The 21,529-nt window shown below is 39.3% G+C and overlaps 1 protein-coding gene across 18 annotated transcripts in view; it reads left to right on the top strand.

The window, feature by feature from the left end:
- The window catches only part of ABI3BP (ABI family member 3 binding protein), a 277,686-nt gene that overhangs the window by 160,255 nt on the left and 95,902 nt on the right, over positions 1 to 21,529 (top strand). For 11 of the 18 annotated variants that reach the window (XM_075265013.1, XM_075265012.1, XM_075265027.1 and 8 more), the window contains exons 14-24: positions 4,889 to 4,957; positions 5,244 to 5,303; positions 6,719 to 6,796; positions 7,370 to 7,435; positions 8,633 to 8,707; positions 10,550 to 10,621; positions 15,081 to 15,152; positions 17,144 to 17,215; positions 17,869 to 17,943; positions 18,644 to 18,715; positions 19,300 to 19,374. In XM_075265013.1, the coding sequence (XP_075121114.1) occupies positions 4,889 to 4,957; positions 5,244 to 5,303; positions 6,719 to 6,796; positions 7,370 to 7,435; positions 8,633 to 8,707; positions 10,550 to 10,621; positions 15,081 to 15,152; positions 17,144 to 17,215; positions 17,869 to 17,943; positions 18,644 to 18,715; positions 19,300 to 19,374 (786 nt within the window). The remainder of the gene's footprint in view (positions 1 to 4,888; positions 4,958 to 5,243; positions 5,304 to 6,718; positions 6,797 to 7,369; positions 7,436 to 8,632; positions 8,708 to 10,549; positions 10,622 to 15,080; positions 15,153 to 17,143; positions 17,216 to 17,868; positions 17,944 to 18,643; positions 18,716 to 19,299; positions 19,375 to 21,529) is intronic. The other 7 variants (XM_075265011.1, XM_075265014.1, XM_075265025.1 and 4 more) reach the window with 7 other exon arrangements.

The following is a 21,529-nucleotide window of genomic DNA, read 5'->3' as shown; positions in this document are numbered from 1 at the left end:
TCCATGTGAATTAGCCCTAAAAATGCTGAGAAACTCAATGGAGTGTGGAAACTGAGTGCATGGAGTGTGCATGTGGAAACTCGACGGACCCCACAAACGGAAACCCGAATGCTGGTGTGAACCTAGCATAATCCACACAAGACTCCTCAAGAATTACAGCAGGATGACAATTACTCCAATAATCATGCTGCTTTTTCATTATGCTCTTTATTCCTCTATGCATTGCCTTCCCAGGATGTGTCAGCACAGCATCACATAAACTGGAATCTGAAAAAATCATTAGTAGTAACTGGGACACGGGTCCTCCATTTTGGAGAACCTCTGTAGAAGAGTCCATGCAGCTTCCTGATACAAAAATTGCTGACGCCTATATAAGTGACACATAGATTCTTCATAAACACATAAACAGCGAGAAAAATAACAAGTGAGAGGCTGATACTTGAAATTCTGTAGAGCACGTGGGACAGTTTACTTTTGGGTAGAGTTTTCCTTTGAAATACATGGTTAGATCCTAAAGGCTTTTAAATAGAAAGATAGTTGTGGATGTAAAACCTGTCCACATATGGTTTTATTTACTTTATCCTTATCCTGTTAGCTTGTAGAGATTAACCTATATCTTTTTAACATTACATAAAACAAAGATAAGTATTAGTAGATCCCCTCCACTTTGGTATGTTGAGTTGTGGTAGGGATTGTGACATTCTTGAGAGCTTATTTTACCCACTGAAGTAGCCACTAATATATAAATCTGTATGCATGTAATTTCCATGTGTGGAAGACTGGAAGCCACAAAATATATTTGAAAATATGTTGTATGTAATTGTAAAACATACAACTTTTTTTATAGATATGAAAATATCATGTTTCATAAGATTCAAATTTAAAACAAATGGGATTTTGCTCTGTGTAAGAAGTGGACCTTATTGATTTAAAAATAAATGCAAGTCACATGTCATTTGGAACAGCTTTCGGGTATGGTGGAAAAGTTAATTGTCATATTCCAGACCGTGACCTACAGAGCTAAGACCACAAAGTTCCCTTAGTTTTTTTCTCGTTATAGTTTAATCCATTAACCAGGCGATTTGTTTTTGTATTTCCCAGAGAAAAAATAATTTTGCAATGCTGCATGATATTGTCTGTTTTATATAAAAATGTTTCCAAGCTTGGAATAGAACATTGTTAACTTTTTGTATATATGTAAAGATGTTCTAATGGAAACAATTTGGTTTTATTTGTTGATATCTACTGCCATGTTATTTCAACTGATAATTGGAGATTTCCCATAAGTATACTTTGGCCTTTTGCCAAAGGAAATTCAACTATTATGATTTTATCTCCAGTCTATTATAATTCTAACAATATTCACTTCCTGTGAGTACATAAGTAAAGCATACTAATATAAATATTATACAAACCCTTATAAATTTATACTTCATGCTTCAGAAAAACATGTTACTGTACAGAATTTACAGTTACTCTTCAGAATATAAAAAAACTATGTACAAAAATGATAATGACTTAACAATTTATCATCATCTTCACATAACCTGCATAATAAGCTTTTACGTATACATCTGTCAGACTTAACATCAGTTTAAGCTAAACACATATAATACAGAGTTTCCAACGGTACTTTTTTATTGTGATCCGTTGCTGCGACACTAAGAAATTCAGCTTTCTAGAAACTTGCCAATGAGTGTTTGTGTTGGTGATCATATGTCAGTTTATTTTACCTTGGCACAGCATAGAGACTGAAGTGGGAATAACACACAAAGCCACATGTTAATATTCAACAGTTAGACAACAGATGACATAGTATGAATGTGGGTATTTTTAAGGCTGAGGCCACATGCTGCGGCTTCAGCCTTAAGGGTGTCTTAAAGGGGTTGTCCGGGATAAAAACTAATCCCTACACTAATTTAAACACCCTTCCCCGACTACTTTCTAAATAACATAATTTATCAAAAATGTATATTTGCACATATCCCTGAAGCAGTCATGTGACCGGCCCAGGGATGGTTTTGCGGTGGCGATCCTTTAGCCAGTTTCTGGAAATGGAACGTCACTCTCCCCCCCCCCATCCACTCCATCATACTTGCCTATTTTCCTTCCAGGCTTCTTCCTGCAGGGCAGCTCCTCCCTCTTTTTTGACTACCGGTGCAAGCTATTACTCTGTACTCTGTAGCCGACGATCCACCTCTACTGCACAGGTGTGGGAGCTGCACAGTAGAGGTGAATTATCAGGAAGCGTGGAAGAAAGAGAGGTAAGTATAATGAGGTTGGGGCTGTGCTGAGTAGGTAGGGAAGGGCTAGTAGTGGACAGGGTAGCTAGAGAGACAGGGAGGGGTGAATGGGAGGAAGGGAGAGAGGAGGGAAGGAGAGAGGAACAGGGGAACAAGGTGAGAGGGAGCTACTGTGGAAGTTACATAGCAGGAAGCTGAACCAAGTAAACAAATGCAGAAGATGCAGGAGCTCCCAGAGACACACATAAATCACACAAAACACTGCTAAAGGTGCATTAATTAACCCATTAATAGCATTAATAGACCTTTTAAAAAAAAACAACATTTTTTGCCCAGAAAGTGCCTTTAACTCATGAGGCCATTGTATTAAACTGTGGTGAAAGCTGTAGTTATTTTAGTTAGAGAAATAAAATTGTTAGAGAGAAGCCTAAAATATATGCACAGAAATGGGATTCTGTGTATGTTGTCTATGTTGACATATGTCTATGACATCTGTAGCCTATTATTGTAAATGCTTACACTAGGAAAATCAGCATACAAAGAAAAAATGCAGGGCACTCACCCAGGGCATTATAAAATATTGAGAAACTTTATTATTTTCAATTAAAAAGCAGTGACATAGCATGGGAGAGACATGTTTGGGGGAACAACAGCGCAGCTAGGACATTAAGCCTTTCACTGCCCTAAACACCAGGTATACTGACATTAATTATTCCTATAAGTCATGAGATATTCAGATATTAACCCATTCCACTGACCTATAGAGCTAGATAACCAAGGAAGCAGACAATAACTTTTACTACTCTAGGCTTGGATGCAGTTTTGTATTATTAGGTTAGAGAGAACAGGGCCCAGGCCCTAACTGCCCGAGCTGCAAGGGCTTAGAGAGAACATTGCTACAGACATCTTTACTTCTTTACCATGACCAAGTTTCATTGTGGCCCTCATTGTTTAAGCTTTCTGATGCCCAAAGACTGTGCTTCTCCATAGTTTGTGGTGTCCTTTATTTTTAAATCATATGCAGCCAATATGTTTAGATTTTTTTTATCATTATATGTATGATTGAGTACTTTACATATTTCTGAGTTATATGGGATTCATTGATAGCGAATTGCATATAGAAACCATTATCTATAAACCCAACAAAGTCACATCACCAAGATCAACCAGAAATTGTAAAATGTGGTGTCTGATTTCTCTTGAGGGCATCTGGTTGTCTCTGACACCTGAACAATCTCCTCTGCTGCTGTTATTCTAAAGTGCCTTAAAAATACAGCACTATACAATAAGGGCCCCAATGTGTGCCATTAAAAGGTGTATTAATAGTTCTTAATAGGTTAAGCGAGAATATAATAGCCTATATATTTGTTCAAACGTCTTATGAGCCCCTCAACTAGATGAAGTTTCTTGAGACCAAAGCTTTTCTGTGGATTCTGTGCTTTCTAAGCTGATAATTTACTCCAGTGCTCAGTGATGTGATGTAATGGGTACGCACAGAGCAGCAGAGCTATTTTGTATAGTATTTCTTAGAAGCATTGCTGTAAAGAAGGACTACTGTTAGGGGTCAAACTGGAAACTGGCCTAGTCCTATCCCCATACGGGTACTCTGCCAGTGACATACCTGCAAAGAAGGTAACTTTTACAGAGCCTGCAGCATCTAAGAATCTGTGCCACCATTGTGTGCTGTTCTTGCCATCTTAACAGAAAACGCCTTTAACTCCCTTATTATAACTCTTCACACAAGTCACAATACAAAATAGGTTGGAGAAGGAGTTCTGTGACAACCATTGGGTCGGAGACGGTGGGGAGGAGACCTGCTGCCACCAAGAGCCTCTTATGCTTGGCTCACATCTGCGTTCAGTATTCCGTTTGGGGAGCCTGCATAGGGACCCCTCGAACGGAATACCGAATTCAACTGCAATCGCTGTGCAGTGAAAGCACACAGAACCCATAGACTATAATGGGACTGTGTGCTTGCCGCACGCTGCCCGAACGAATCATGTGGACAGGAAAGTAAATTGTTAACTACTTTCCTGTCTGCATGATCTCTGCGGAGATCTGGTGGCAAGCACATGGACCCCATTATAGTCTATGGGGTCCGTGTGCTGTCACTGGAACACTGCTTGTAGTTGTGTTCGGTATTCCGTTCGGGGGGTCCTCATGCGGACTCCCCCAGACAGAATACGAATGCTGATGTGAACGAGGCCTTAGTCCAGACTGTCACATACTGTCACATACACTGTCCTTTCATTGCACCCAGTTGTAGGAATGTATGTGTGTGTGCCACTGTGTATGCTGTGTGGTGTCTTTATATACTGGTATAATACTGGTATGATGTATGTTGTTACTGAATATTGATATATGTGACTGTAGGTAAGTATATGTATGTATATCCTCATATAAAATATACATATATGCATGCATGTAGTATGATTCATTCTAAAATTGTGAGGATTTTTGTATATTATATTGATTATAGTCTATAGCCAACCCCCATTCCCCCATTTAGCGGTTTGTATAGTAGTAATGATGATGATGATGATGTAGGCAACTTAAAGGAATACTCTGGTCAAAACAAAGGTGTAACAGTTATAGTTTATACATGTTATTTCTTCCCTAAGATATCTAACTTTTTCTTCTAACAGTGTCCCCCACAATCGAACCATTTCCATTTTCAAAGCAACATCCCTCTCAGGAACCAGAAACTGTTCTTGGTAAATAAAGAGAACTACACAAGCAATCCCCTGCAGTATTTAGTTGCTTCCACGCTGTGTCTTTCTGCCGTTATTACAAGAGCTTTTATTCGGTTGCACTAGTTAGTACCTTTTAACTGTAGATGGCAGAATATCAAGGTCATCTCCATTTCATAATGATCTTTTGGCAGTGCATGCTTCTTGTAGTGTCTCCTGGCATACTTTTTGTTGTCATATTTCTCTTCTTACCGATTTCATCATCATGAGCAACAATGTAAAAATTTTAAAACTCTGAATTTTATTTTAGCAAATGAAAAAGTGTCTACTTATATTCATGAGGACAGGACAGTCCCACAGATTATATCTGGTAAACTTTGTTTTTTTCACAAAGTAAACAATAAAAGCACAGAAATGAGAAAATATGTGTTAATAAGGTTTTAATTTTTAGGTTTAGAATTAGAGGATGGGTTTCCAGGTTTTTTAAAATTGATGATCTATATTTAATTAGCAAAATTATGCCGTATGAGCCCCACATATGCCTGTATAGCCTATTCAGGCACTGCTAATGGTATTTTAAAAGCCCCCCCCTTTAAACTAAGATCGTAAAAACATATATGCAAATTATATTTACCGCGCACGGTGGGCGGTTCGTGCACTGGTGGATCTTCGGTCCCACCTTCCTCTGGTGTCTTCTTCCAGCAACGTCCTCCTTCCACACCTTCATCTTCAGGTTGTGTTTAAATCCCATGCATGTGCAGTATCGCTACCTCTGGAGCGCTACTGCGCACGCTCCGGCGCCATTCGTGTTAATGGAAGTTCGCGACCATACTGCGCATGCACAGTACACTCACGTAGTTCTAAGGGGAACTGAGCATGCTCAGTATGCTCAGTTCCCCTTAGAACTATGACAAAAATGGCGCCAGAGCGTGCGCAGTAGCACTCTGGAAGGAGCGATACTGTGCACGCGCAGGATCTAAACACAACCCGAAGATGAAGGTGTGGAAGGAGGACGTCGCTGGAAGAAGACACTAGAGGAAGGCAGGACCGAAGATGATGTCCACCAGTGCACAAACCGGCCATCGTGCACGGTAAGTATAATTTGCATATATGTTTTTATGGTCTTAGTTTAAAATGGGGGGGCTTTTAAAATACCATTAGCAGTGCCTGAATAGCCTTTTTAAAGGCTATTCAGGCATATGTGGGACTCATACGGCATAATTTTGCTGATAGAACCCCTTTAAGATAGCCCATCAATAACAGCACAGTGTGAGTCTGACTGTCAGGGCTCCGCTGATCTGATTTATTTTACGGGACTTGAATGTGACAATGAATAAAGCAGTTCCAGACATATTCCCTTGCTCTCACATCATATTTTGCAACATTGCCGTCTACTTGCTACTGGAACTCATCACCATCAGGTTCTAGAGCAGATCTGTTTTTGGAGAATCCCATATACACTTCTCAAGTGTATGTACATGTCAGGGGCACAGAGATTGCCCTCACAACTTGCTCTTGAGACTGTAAAGTGTGTATTGCTAGGTAGAAAAAAAAATACTGATGTCAACATTACAAGTATTATATCTTAGGCTACAAATACAGTAGTGTAAATCGTGAAACTAGATACTATATTCTTGCTTGAAATGCTTATGAAATGATGTCCTCCAATTATACTTGTATACATAAGTGGTATTGTTTTATGATGTATTATTGTGATAAATATGGTGAGGAGAAATATTTATTTACATTCATAATATAATTGAGTTTAGCAATAACCCTTTTCAGTGCTGGAGAAGCCAATATCGACTGACGCCCCACAATTGAGTAGCTACATGTCTCCTGAACTGCAAAAGACCACACTGGGTAAAGACAATTTCCATGTGTCTACCACTGCTTAATGTATTGTTTCATAGTATCGAATAAAAACCTATCAGGCAATTTCTGCAGCCCTGAGAAAAGAATATTATAGAGGAAAAGTAACAGAGTTTTATGATACAGGAGAAGAACTGTCCTAGCAAAGATCCCTAAGGTTTACAATAAGTTCGCACTAGGGTCAGCTATCTGTGGTTCAGCTCTGTTGGAAGACCAGAACAATGGACAGGTGGACCACTAAAATAGCAACTACATACGGAGCCTGACTATAATGGGGTCTGTCGGGTGTCTGTTGTTTTTAAACTGAAGGCAGTAGAAAATGACATGTGTGCTGGACTTTCTTGTCTGCCAATTTAGGGTGATCTTTGCGCTGAAGTCTATGGAGACTTTGATACAAATGTGAACATAACCTTATGTAAATAATTATTTCATTATATTCAGTCTTGTTTCTTTTCTATTGTGTGTCATACTTCATAGTAAAGCAAAATACATCTTTAATATGTCTGCCAAAGACGCTATTTTTATTCACTACTTTGATGTCAAATGTCATGGCTTTGTTTTTAGCAGAAACCCCAGCAGTATCCCTGCAGAGTACTGTGTTACCCCTGAGAATATACAGAACGACCTCTGGTAAATTCACTCGCTGTACTAATTTTCGTTTTGGCTCGATCACTGTATCTCAGCCCCAGCCCTCAGTGACTTCCTGTTTGAGGATATTATTAATATTGAACATTATCGCCCATTGTCCATTGATGTTGAGCAGGAGGACTAACGTGCTCTCATTTGCATATTACTTGTGACTCTTTTAGCACCCACACCATTTAGTTGGTCTAGATACAGTCAAGACAATTTTGTTAGTGTACAAGTACTAGCATACATGTAATACAGAACTATATCACTGTGAGGATGGTGTTCACTTGAATGTGCCATTTGGCACATTTACCCTGACACTTCACGGATGATCGTGTTTTCTTTCTTTTGGTGCTACATAACACCAATGCCAGATCATGTGGTGAACATGCTAGTTACTGCACTGTATACTGAGAGGGGTATGAAGATTATAACTTAATTCTTACAGTTAGGCACTCGCCAGCTATTCTTGGGTAACTGAAAAAGGTTGTCCAGGGAGTAGCATTTTACTTAAGTGGTCCCAAGATTCAGTGATGATGGATTTGGGAGTTCCAGCGATGTCACGACTCCCAGGTCATGTGATTTCTAAGCGGTGTTCAGTCCCCTTGGGTAACTCTGTCCCCTCTTCCCCCAATATCATAAGTGATTAATCAATTGTGCTACGGGGGTTGGCTTTACAATAGTCAGACCTTGTAGTCAACTGATCTGTAGGATTGATATTATGAGAGAAAGGTTAAGTTAACAGACTGGCTAATATATTGTTTCACTAAAGGGGTTTTCATAAGGAATTGAAGATCTATGGGGGTCTGACATCTGGGTCCCCTCATGATCAACTGTTTAAAGAGACTGCAGTGTTCAGAGGATCGCTGCAGCCTCTTCACAGAAAACCAAGCACAGCTCTGTACATTTATGTAACAGCTGTGCTTGGTAGCTCAGCCCATTCACTTGACAGAGACTAAGCTACAAAAAGGGACAGATGAACATGATGTCACATGGCCTACCACTTCAAACAGCTGATCTGCAGGGGTCCTGAGTGACAGACCCCTGCTGATCTTCAATTGATTACCTATTTTAAAAAAAAGCCTAGAAAACCATATAAACAATATAAAAGTACATTGCAAAACATAATTGTCACTCACTTAAGTATCTGTTCACCTGGATATATTTTCTTCTAATTTAGTTCTATTTTTTTGCCAGAGGTGCCTTCAGTAGCCACTGATGTACCACAAGTGAGCCCTTTCTTCCCTGTAAAAAAATACATGACAACATTAGGTAAACCAATTATGATACGGGCACTGTATATTTATGAGTTCAGCATTTCAATTATCGTAATCTAATGGAATAAGAGATAGTAAATCGTTTTCCAAAATAAAATTGTGCATTATTCAAGACAAATATGCATTAACTGGCCACTTTACAAGATAGACCTTTTTGGTACTGGATAAGACCCATGTGTGCTGTTGCTGAAATTTTTAATGATATGGATTGCACAATTTAATGCAGGTTGAATCAGTGCAGTGTAGGCAACAGCATGAAGTACTATTGTAAATACAGTGAGACTGCTAGAAATTGGCTGAATCCTTGAATCTGATGCCTTGGGCACCAATAGAACTTGTCCTGTCCTTGCTAACATCCCAAAGGTACTCTAAGGGCTAGTTCACACGAAGTTCCACGTGTACACATTCCATCACAGCTAGCCGTGACGGGATGCCCGTGCAGTGCAGCGGCATCCTGTTGTGGCATTCCGCTTTGGATTAGGTCCAAATGAAAGGCCAGAGCCTCAAGCCGTGGACGCCGCAGCTGATCCTAGCTAGTGGAAAAAAGAAGTGAGCGGCTCCCATTGAAGTCAATTGGAGCCATTTTTGTCAGCAGATTTTCAGGCGGATTCTGCGTTAAAATCTGCTGCCAAAAAACTCTGTGTGAACTAACCCTTAGGATTAAGACCTACTGATCAGGTCAGCCATGGAATGCACTGAACTTAGTGTCATGTTTCAGAAAAAACAGCTTGAGTTGATAATTGTCTTGTGAAATGGTAAATTATTGTGCGGAAAGCAAATATAAGAAGATGATTAGATTGGCCATAAAATGGATGCCAACAAAAATTTCTCCACACTATTTTGTCAATGGAAAGATGCATTATTTCATATGGCTTAGAAGCCATTAAACTCCATTAATCCCATTTCCATGGTACAGCAGAAATTGAGAAGTTTTGGCTTGGAAGATATTTTCCTTCTTGAACTATCTTTCTTATCAGTGTTTCTTATTTTTGATTATGGTTGTTTTTTTAACCCTAGAGACTCCTGTACATATGTAATCTAGAAAATCAACATTTTCTGAGATACTACACAATAAAGGGGCTCTATCACTGGGAAAAGTCTTTTTTAACTAATCACATCCTTTTATAGCCTTTAGAAATGCTACTTCACACCTACCTTTAGTATGTAGATTGCCTAAGTGGTTTCTGAATAAGTCCATTTTTATTCATATGCTAATGAGCGTCCAGGTAGCTGAGGAAGTTCCCAGCAGCCTCCTCTCTCCTATTATCTCCTATGTGTGTGAGGCAAACAGGAAGCTGAGTCATCAGCAGCAGCAGTCTCCCATAGGAAACAACAAGGAGAGGTGTGCACGATCTATCGTGCACCAGTCTAATTAGCATATGAATAAAAACGGACTTATTACTCTCATGACTATCTCTGCATGTTGCAGAGGTCTGTCACAGATTTATTTGTACAGGTGCATCTTATAACGTGGCCAATGAGCATAAAGTAGTATCAGAATTTGAAGGCAAAAAAACAGTTAAAACATTCTTTGTTCCTGATCCTACTAAAACAAATGGAAACATTTTTAGTGACTTCGATGTTGAATGATAATGTAAGGTTATATTTACCAGGTTTTTTTTTTTTTATTATGCTTTACTGCTGCAATTTTTGTTTCCAAATTCATGGCAGAATTCTGTTTTTCTGGCTAAAACTATGACATAACCACAGCACAAAAATAAACCTACCTATAAATGTGCATTTACCCTAATTCTACTTCTTTATGTTTCCTAAGTGCCTTATGCTCATAATACTGGCTACTAAAAATACTATGTAACCCTTCTGCAAATATTTTTAGCCGCAGATAAGAAGCATCCCATTTATGTTCCCACTAAATTGTCTACCTTGGAAAAGTCACAGACTCACTATGGTAAACAATATTTATTTTTTTATGTGGAGTTTTTGTAAATTGTAAATTGTGTTTGAGCAACAAGTACAATACCAATTAATAAAACATTGCTTGGAAAAAAAATCAAAGAGAATGTTATTAGTAAAGCTTCTTCCATGTGACAGTATTTTGAGTCAGTGTTTAATCCAAAACCAGAGAAGCACATGGACCAGCCCCCTGGTAGGTTTCGGCCAAGAAGGAAAACAGCGCTCGCCCGATATGGATAATAGGTACTCCTTTATTGATACACAACGCGTTTCGGGTCATACAGCCCTTTCTCAAGTGCATATATTTCTATTCCCCCAGATGGAGGAGAGCCTCTCATTCCGACCCTGTGTAGGGACAGGAAACACCCTACACAGGGTCGGAATGAGAGGCTCTCCTCCATCTGGGGGAATAGAAATATATGCACTTGAGAAAGGGCTGTATGACCCGAAACGCATTGTGTATCAATAAAGGAGTACCTATTATCCATATCGGGCGAGCGCTGTTTTCCTTCTTGGCCGAAACCTACCAGGGGGCTGGTCCATGTGCTTCTCTGCATCTCTACGTCTGAGTGACGTCTACAGCAGCTGCCCAGACCCTTGTTTTAGGGTGTTACGAGCTTTTTGAGTGTTGTGGCATACACAACCTCCCCAGGTGAGGGGGCATTTGTCCCAACCTATACTAGTTCAATTTTGTTAATTTATTACATGAGGATCCGCTCGGTGTGGTCTCTTCTCTTGTAATCCAAAACCAGGTGATGAATATAAACAGAGCAAAGGAAAAACAGAAATATATAAAATAATGAGCTTAGTTCTTACATGTTGCAATGAATCAAGTTTCATTAGAAATAGGTGATGAATTGGGTTGAGCCGATCTTGAGATTTTAGGATCGTTTTTAAAATCCGATTTCCGATCATTTTCCATTTGAACCCGATCCCAATTCCGATCCTAATGCAAGTCAATGGGATCTTTTTAATAATCGAAGATCGGATTTAAAAAAACGATCCTATTCACTACACAGTATGGAGTCCAAAAAATTGAACGCTTTAATTTTTAGACTCCACACTGTGTAGTGATTTTAAAAAAATGCCCCGACTACTTAGTCCCCCCTGGTGTCCACTTACCTGCACAGATCGCTGCCGCTGCTGCTCCCCGTTGTTCTCGCTCCTCTTCTCTCTCATTCACATGCCTTCAGAGTGCCGTGCGCACCCTGACCTCCCTAGGCTAGTGTTAGAGATGCTGGGAGTAGGCAGGGATTGTTGTGGCTTAGGAGAGTGTGGGCGGGTACAGGGCGCCCACACTCTCCTAAGCCACAAGCTCCGCCTTTTTTTTAGGTCTGTAACACTAACCTGGGAGGCAGGGGTGCGCATGGCGCTCTGAAGGCCTGTAAATGAGAGAGAACCGGATCAAGAAAAATGGGGAGCGGGAGCGAATCTGTGCAGGCAAGTTGAGCGATCGGGATTGGAATTCTATTCCCAATCTATTTTAGGCAGGATCAGAACCCGATCATGATTGTGAAATTTGCTCGATCACCAATCCGATCATTTGGATCCGATCTTTTCCGATCCTGATCACTCAACCCTAGTAATGAAAGAGAGGCTGTGTAGTGAAATATATGCAATAAAAGAAATAATGTTTGGGGACAATGGAAAAAAGCTAAGGTTAAATATTTTTAGAAGGACATCATGTTTTATTCAGCATCCCCAACTACATAAATCCAGTCTCACTTGTGCTGCATAAACAATCTACAGCCTGCCATATACATCATTCTGCAATCATCATTCAGTTCTGTTATAGCAGCGTGCAGCAGCTTCCAAGCATAAAATTGAATCTAGATTGGCAACTTCCCACTCACTAATACATTATCTAGCTTTCTGATTCAACACAATTTATATTTCAATGTGTTTGAACAGGGCTGGCTTTGTGGGCCCTTGAGTTACAGTCATGCCCATGTTGGCATACCTGAAATTTTTCCAAAAAATTAAAGTATTGCTCCCAGAATATTATTGCTATTACACGTTTTGTTATACATACAGAATGTTTGTTTCCTTTGTGTGTATTGGAACAACACAAAAAAAATGATTAAAAAAATAGCCAAAAATGATATTTCACACAAAAATCCAAAAATCAGCCAGACAACATTACTGGGACCCTCAACTTAATATTTGGTATCACAACTTTTGGAAAACATAACTGAAATCTTTCCTGTAGCTATCAACAAACTTTTTAAACCTCTCAACTGGAATTTGGGCCCCTCTTATTTTACAAACTGCTTCAGGTCTTTCATATTTGAAGGGTGCCTTTTTCCACCAGCAATCTTAAGATCTCCCCGCAGGTATTCAATAGGGTTTAGATCCAGACTCATTGCTGGCCACTTCAGAACTCTCCAGTGCTTTGATACCATCCATTTCTGGGTGCTTTTTGAACTATGTGTTTGGGTCATCATTATGCTGGAAGACCCATGACCTAGGACACAAACCCAGATTTCTGACACTGGGCCCTGCATTGAGACCCAAAATCATTTGGTAATCTTTACACAGTCAAGCCACCCAGTGTCAAAGTCAGCCAACAACCCCAAAACATCTTTGAACCTCCACCATATGACTGTTGGCGCTGTGTTGTTTTCTTTGTAGGCCTCATTCTGTTTTTGGCAAACAATAGAATAATGTGCTTTACCAAAAAGCTGTATCTTGGTCTCATCTGTCCACAAGATGTTTTCCCAGAAGGATTTTGTCTTACCCACGTATATTTTGGCAAACTGAAATCTAGCTTTTTATGTCTATGTCAGCAGTAAGGTCCTCCTGGGTCTCCTGCCATAGTGTTTCATTTTATTCAAATATCAATAAATAGATTGCACTGACACTGATGTATACTGAGCCTGCAGGACAGCTTGAATTTCTTTGTGAACTTGTTTGGGGCTGTTTATCCTTCATCCGGACATTCTTGCGTTGCAGTCTTTCATCAATTTCTCTCTTCTGTCCACATCCAGATAGATTAGCTACAGTGTCATGGGTTTTAATTCTCTTGATTATGTTGTGCACCATGGACAAAGGAACATAAAGATCTCTGGAGATGAACTTGAACCTTGAGATTGTTGATATTTTTCCACAATTTTGGATCTCAAGTTCTCAGTCAGTTATCTTCTCCTCTTTCTGTTCTTTGTGTTTAGTGTGGCATACACAGACACATAATGCAAAGATTGAGTCAACTTCTCTCCTTTTTATCTGGTTTCAGGTGTGATTTGTAAATTGCCCACACCTGTTACTTGCCACAGGTGAGTTTGAACAAGCATCACATGCTTGACACAAACTTAATTACCCTCAATTTTGAAAACATGGCAACAATTATCTGGCCCATTTTTGGAGTTGTATCTAATTTGCCTTTTTTTCTCTGTTTTTTGTGTTGTGCCAATACACAAAGGAAACAAAATGTGTAATAGCGTAATGCTGTTTGACAAGTGATAAAGTAAGGCAAATGGTAGAAGGCTCACCTTTTAGGGTTGTGACAGTAGTTCACAACCACTATGTAGACATTTAGGAATTTATCCTGTAGAAGAGTAGGACCCTAGTAGCAGCAGCTGGCCTCGGAAATGCAATAAACATGGTTATATGTCAGGAACATGCAGTGTAGAGAGAAAAGAGGCAGGGAGCACTCTGGCGCCAAGCATGAAAAATCTTCTATTAAATACACAACGCGTATATCCATTTCTCAAGTGTGTACACTTGAGAAAGGGATATACTGCCGAAATGCCTTGTGAGTTTAATCTTAACTCGGATGCTGTGACACATCTTTTTATGGTCCACACACAGTACATGACCCCCTTTTACACCCCCTCACACAAGGTATTTGACCTCTTTTTTTAAAGCCCTCGAGCAGCATATGAACCCCTTTTTTTCTTCCACCCCCACACAGAGTAACAACTGATACGTTTTATTAAACTGTCCACATTTTAGTCATGGCCTCCCTCCGCTGCCGCCTCCAGGGTGTGTTGTGTTGCAGAGGAATACCGAGATACTGTATGTAGTGTCCCGATGTTCTTCAGCGTCATGACATTAGTGAAGCACCGCTTCGAATAGGCTAGAGAGGGCAGCCAGGACAGTAGTGTGGACAGGTGAGTAGAGATTATCGGCAGCTGCTCACTGCAATCACACAATAAGTAACTGCCGATTTAAAACAACAAACAAACCCAGTTTATTCCTTGAGACCCAACCTGAGACCATCACCTTAGGTCGTCTCATGGAAGCTGTGGCCCTGCGGCTGCCACTTGGTTCGGACAGTGTGTGTCCCCTAAAATGCCTTTGTTATGTGTGTCATAGGTTCGCCATCACTGGTATATTTCTACAGAATATTTACAGTATATGTTGCGCATACAGTATATACTTGGAATATGTTAATAAATTAAGTAAAAATCGATTTCTATTATCCTGCTGTTCAGCTGATTGTAATGTTTTTTCAGCCACTACAAGACAAAATATCCCAACCAAGAAAAGTAGCCTTCCTTCCCACATACAAACAAAAACAACTACGGGTAAAGCTTGGCACTTTGTAGTACTGTCTTGTCATCGCATACTTGCACTAGACATCATGCATTATTCAGCATCTCTCTTTCGCTTATGAGAAACCAAGTCCATGTCACAGTCTGTAACTTCTGCTACATGACTCTACCGTACAATGTCAGCATCCACCGTGTGGTCATTCAGCTATAGGGTATCTATGAGAAATAGGTATTCTTTTATGACAATTACATTTTCCTTAGCTTCTTTTTGAAAAATGGTACAATGGAAAACTGTATATTGGTTCCTTAAAGAAGAATACCTATACATGGAAGAAATCCATTGCTTACATTGCTTCCACATATTTTGCTTCTACACGTTTTGAGGCAGCGATATCAAACCAAGTGTTCAAGCAATAAATCATTGAAGGTTCTTAAAATAAAGTATGGTAGTTTATACTGAATAAGTAAGCACACTCAAGGTCCTGCCGTTCAGGTGCCATAAGTCTTGTTTTATGTCATTTATATTATTTTGTTATTTGACATAAAGAAAACAACCTGTGAAAGTCTCCATTACTTTGATAAATCTGCCTCAATATATTCTAAATGAGCATCTCATTGCATGTGTAAGCATGTGGTATTCGCCATCATTTGTGGAAATGGTTAAATGTTTGTTTTTGGAATTTTTCTTTCAGCATTATCTGGAGGTCAGCATATTCATACTACATATGAAAGTATTGCTAAGGGCTCGTTCACATCTGCGGCCCGGTCTCCGTACTTAGGTTTCCGTTTCCTGCCTAAAACACAGGCAGGATACGGAAACCTGCAGGAGACTTTCTCACCCATTCATTTGAATGGGTGAGAAAGCTGTCCGGCCGTGCGCAGCGGTGAGCGTTTTGCGCTCTCCGCCGCGAAACCGGGTTTTATAATCCGGACACAGAGTCGGACATGCAGTACTCTGTGTCCGGATAAAAAAATCCGGTTTCGCGGCGGAGAGTGCAAAACGCTCACCGCCGCGCACTGCCGGACCCGGTCTATGGTTTCCGTCTTCTGGCATGCAGAAGACGGAAACCATAGAACGGAGACCCCAGACGCAGGTGTGAACCCAGCGTAAGACTGAAGCTCCTCAATCTGTATCTGGTATATGTCATAATATTTCAGGTCTCTACTGTTCGGTGTACGCTGTGGATCTTCATAGAGAGCACATCCCCTTTTAACTAATGGACATGAAAATAGTGCAGCCGAGTATTTTTACTTACACTTGTGTTTATAGTTACTGTATGTAGGAGACTCAGATAGTTTTGTGTTCATTTACAGTATGTTTTTCTTGTATTAATATACCTACCCTAATGGAGTATACTGACTCTCCCCTGACAGCAGATGTTGGGGCGTCAACATGCCTTGTCCTTTGTCCTACTAGATACTTAACTGAGTCTACATATATACAGTATGTGAGGATTGGAAGGAGTGCATGGGCAACGTTAATAAGTTTTTATTAGGCTATATTTTATTAGGCTATAAAAAGCTTTGCTCCTAAAGACAATTTCCAGAATAGCAAAACCTGAGTTTTGAAGGGGTTTTGCAGATGGTTGCATATTGATGATACCCTTAGGATAGGTCATCAATATGTGATTGTTGGGGTCTGACAACCAGGATTTGTTTGAAGAGACCACAGTAACTTCTTCACTGTGAATGGGACTGAGCTGCAAACAGGCCACAGGACAAATGAACGTGATGAATCTGGCCTGTGACATGAAAACATTGGTCATCTTCAGCAGCTGATCTGTAAGGGTTCCAATTGTTGGACACCGTAGTTATTGATGACTTATTCCAAGGATTGGTAAAAAAAAAAATAAACAGAGAGATTCCAAGGATTGATCATCAATATATAACTCCTGGAAAACCCTTTAGATGTCTTTAGTATGATAGTTCTTGATATTGTGTATATGTATTCTGGTTTTCTAGTATATGTCTAATACTTGCATTGCTAGTATACTATTAATCAGCTAAGTTTGATATTTCTCCAGCTTCTGTGACTCAAATACTTCCATCCAAACAAAGAACACGGCCCCCTCGTACCCGAACAAAAACAACCACGGGTAAAGCTTTGTAGCTTGTAGTGCTATATTTTATCATTACATGATGGCATTGCATATCATGCCTTATATGGTCTATCTTTCTGCTTAAAGACATAGGATCAAAGCCATAATATAATTCATCCAGCATACAAACCATCTCGCAATCCTTATTTGCTACCACGCAACTTGTTTTCTGCAGCAGTCACTGTATGGCCATAAAATCCGCCTGCCCCTATCTGTTAGAACTAGGTATTCTTCTATGACTTGTGAGCATTTTAAGCTCCTAGTGGACTAGACTAATAACATATGAGTCTGAAAGGAGAATACCTATACTTTTCTTCATTGCTTACTTTGCCCATTGTGCTACTGGAAGCTTTGAGGCAGACATGTCAAACGAAATTTTCAGCGTAGTGAGATAGTACAAAAGAAAGAGAATCTAAAAGTGAACTAAACTGAATGTATAAAACTGTAAATTGAAACCACATTCAACCCACGTGACATAATATTATGCCATTCACAGAACAGGAAAATATCTCTAAAAGATTTTGTTACTTTGATACATCTGCCTCAATGGATTCTACTTAAGCATTTCATGGTTATCTCAATGCGAGCATGTGTCCGTGCCACAATTTCTGGAGAAGATTAAGTGTTTGTTTTTGGAATTTTTCTTTCAGCATTTAGAGGAAGCCAGCATGTTCTTACTACATATGAGAGTATTGCTAGGACTGAAGTGCCTCATTCTGTACATGGTATAGTTGTCTTTACCTTTTAACAATAAGTGAGAGGAGAATATATTTGGCATCATCTTGTCATTTTATTTAGTCACCTCTGTGGCAGTAATACATACTTGGAATTTTTTTTTTTTTTTTTTATTGATGTTGTTTTACAGTTTAATGCAGTAGAACTCATACAAAAATATTACTTAACTTTGCACATTTAGCTAAATTGGTTGTTATTTCCAGTCTCTTTATATAGGGTTGTGTAGTATGTATGGACACGCAGGTATATGGGCTTTGAAGAACCAAATTCTGTTACATCAGATTTTTATAATTTCATCTAGTTGTCTCTTAGGCTGAAGCCCCATGTTGTGAAAACCAGTTTAACAGTACCTTCATAATGAATGGGATTCTGGCTGATCCGATCCACATAGTGCAGAAAAAAATTTGCATTAGAAAAGTTGAAAAGCGCAGCTTGTCAGCTGTAACTGTGGAAATGCTGGCATTTTTGGTATAGGTATAAGAGGGGCAGAAAGTCAGCAGAGGAAAATGCAGAGAAAAAGTCTGTGGCAAAAAACACAAAGCTTTTTTCCGTATTTTTTTCCGCAGAACTTTTTCTGTGTCTCGCTACATGGGGCCTTAGCCTTATGCTGGCCATACACATTAGCTCATTGTCAGCCAAAAATGGATTTCTGTTATGCTATTAATCAGCTAGGCTTGGTGTTTTTTTCAGCTACTACAACTCAGATTATGCCAGCCACACAAAGAACGCTGCCCTTTCATCCACGAATAAAAGCAACCACGGGTAAAGCTTGGTAGTTGGTAGTGCTGTATTATCATTCCATAATGACATTAGATGTTATCCATTGTACTATATATCTTTCTGCTTAAAGGCACAAATACAAGCTATATCATAATCCATCAGTTCATGTCACAAACTACAATTTGTGCAAGTGACTGTTTTATTATCAATGAATATTTGGCCATTCACTCATACTTCTTCTGTTAGAACTTGGTATTACTTTATGACTTAGAATTGCTGTGATGCTCATGTCTTAGTTGCATCTTTTGTCTCCACATACTGTATGAGTCTTTGAGACAGAGATGTGAAGTTACTTTTTTAGTGCTATGATACATTTCATTTTCTTGATAGATAGAGGAATAAACTTTAAGTGTTTAAGTTGGCTGTATAAAGCTAGCAGGTAACCGCACTTCAGTTACTGCAGATCAGGTGTAATATTATTCAAGAAGTGTTTTGTTCCTTTACAGAAGAACAGAGAAGTTTATCTTTGTTACATCTGTCTCAATAGAGTCCGAGTAGATGTTAGATCCCGGCTCCATCATTTCAGGACAAGATTAAATGTTTGTTTTTTGGAATTTTCCTTTCAGCATTCACAGGAGGTCAGCATATTCCCACTACATATGAAAGTAATGATAGGACTGAAGTACCTCATTCTGTACATGGTATAGTTCTCTTTCCATTGTTATATTTTAAAGCTAAATGCTAGATTACAGCATTCCTATAAAGAACATATACAGTCCTATGAAAATGTTTGGGCACCCCTATTAATCTTAATCATTTTTTGTTCTAAATATTTTGGTGTTTGCAACAGCCATTTCAGTTTGACATATCTAATAACTGATGGACACAGTAATATTTCAGGATTGAAATGAGGTTTATTGTACTAACAGAAAATGTGCAATATGCATTAAACCAAAATTTGACCGGTGCAAAAGTATGGGCACCCTTATCATTTTATTGATTTGAATTCCCCTAACTACTTTTTACTGACTTACTGAAGCACAAAATTGGTTTTGTAACCTCAGTGAGCTTTGAACTTCATAGCCAGATGTATCCAATCATAAGAAAAGGTATTTAAGGTGGCCAATTGCAAGTTGATCTCCTATTTGAATCTCCTCTGAAGAGTGGCATCATGGGCTACTCAAAACAACTCTCAAATGATCTGAAAACAAAGATTGTTCAACATAGTTGTTCAGGGGAAGGATACAAAAAGTTGTCTCAGAGATTTAACCTGTCAGTTTCCACTGTGAGGAACATAGTAAGGAAATGGAAGACCACAGGGACAGTTCTTGTTAAGCCCAGAAGTGGCAGGCCAAGAAAAATATCAGAAAGGCAGAGAAGAAGAATGGTGAGAACAGTCAAGGACAATCCATAGACCACCTCCAAAGAGCTGCAGCATCATCTTGCTGCAGATGGTGTCACTGTGCATCGGTCAACTATACAGCGCACTTTGCACAAATAGAAGCTGTATGGGAGAGTGATGAGAAAGAAGCCGTTTCTGCACGTACGCCACAAATAGAGTTGCCTGAGGTATGAAAAAGCACATTTGGACAAGGCAGCTTCATTTTGGAAACAAAAATTGAGTTGTTTGGTTATAAAAAAAGGCGTTATGCATGGCGTCCAAAAAGAAACAGCATTCCAAGAAAAACACATGCTACCCACTGTAAAATTTGGTGGAGGTTCCATCATGCTTTGGGGCTGTGTGGCCAATGCCGGCATCGGGAATCTTGTTAAAGTTGAGGGTCGCATGGATTCCACTCAGTATCAGCAGATTCTTGAGAATAATGTTCAAGAATCAGTGACGAAGTTGAAGTTACGCCGGGGATGGATATTTCAGCAAGACAATGATCCAAAACACCGCTCCAAATCCTCAGGCATTCATGCAGAGGAACAATTACAATGTTCTGGAATGGCCATCCCAGTCCCCAGACCTGAATATCATTGAACATCTGTGGGATGATTTGAAGCGGGCTGTCCATGCTCGGCGACCATCTAACTTAACTGAACTTGAATTGTTTGTCCAAAATACCTTTATCCAGGATCCAGGAACTGATTAAAAGCTACAGGAAGCGACTAGAGGCTGTTATCTTTGCAAAAGGAGGATGTACTAAATATTAATGTCACTTTTCTGTTGAGGTGCCCATACTTTTGCACCGGTCAAATTTTGGTTTAATGCATATTGCGCATTTTCTGTTAGTACAATAAACCTCATTTCAATCCTGAAATATTACTGTGTCCATCAGTTATTAGATATATCAAACTGAAATGGCTGTTGCAAATACCAAAATATTTAGAACTAAAAATGATTAAGATTAATAGGGGTGCCCAAACTTTTTCATAGGACTGTATATGGCATCATCTATATTTATGGCAGTGTCATCTGAAGAGTTTTGTGTTATATAGTTGAATAAGAGGCAAACACATGAATCATGCTTGAAATAAAAGCATAGGTTCATCTTTAATGTTCTACCTTCAACTGCTTTATTTTTTGCTTGTAGTTGCTATGGCTTTTGTAGTGTAGCATGTCTAGACAGCCTAATATATAAGCCAAATATGTTAATGAAAACATTTGTGAAAAATTTGTTTTACTTCCTAAAATTATTTTGTGTTATACAGTATAACTTTCTATTGACTAGAGGTCTATCAATCATGGCTATCTCTTCTAAAATGTCACTTGGCTATCTGAAGGGATGAATTTTCCATTAGGTGTAATAGGCACAGGTCTGTGAGCAGTCTCTGCTCTTTAGGACAGAATTTAGGTTATTTAGTGGATATTGTCCACAGTTTCCATTTTGATCATAGCTACATGTGATGGGT

Source organism: Leptodactylus fuscus, chromosome 2 (assembly GCF_031893055.1).
Source record: "Leptodactylus fuscus isolate aLepFus1 chromosome 2, aLepFus1.hap2, whole genome shotgun sequence".
Taxonomy (NCBI): domain Eukaryota; kingdom Metazoa; phylum Chordata; class Amphibia; order Anura; family Leptodactylidae; genus Leptodactylus; species Leptodactylus fuscus.
The sequence above is the reverse complement of the archived record's forward strand: the minus strand, read 5'-3'. Positions and strand labels throughout refer to the sequence as shown.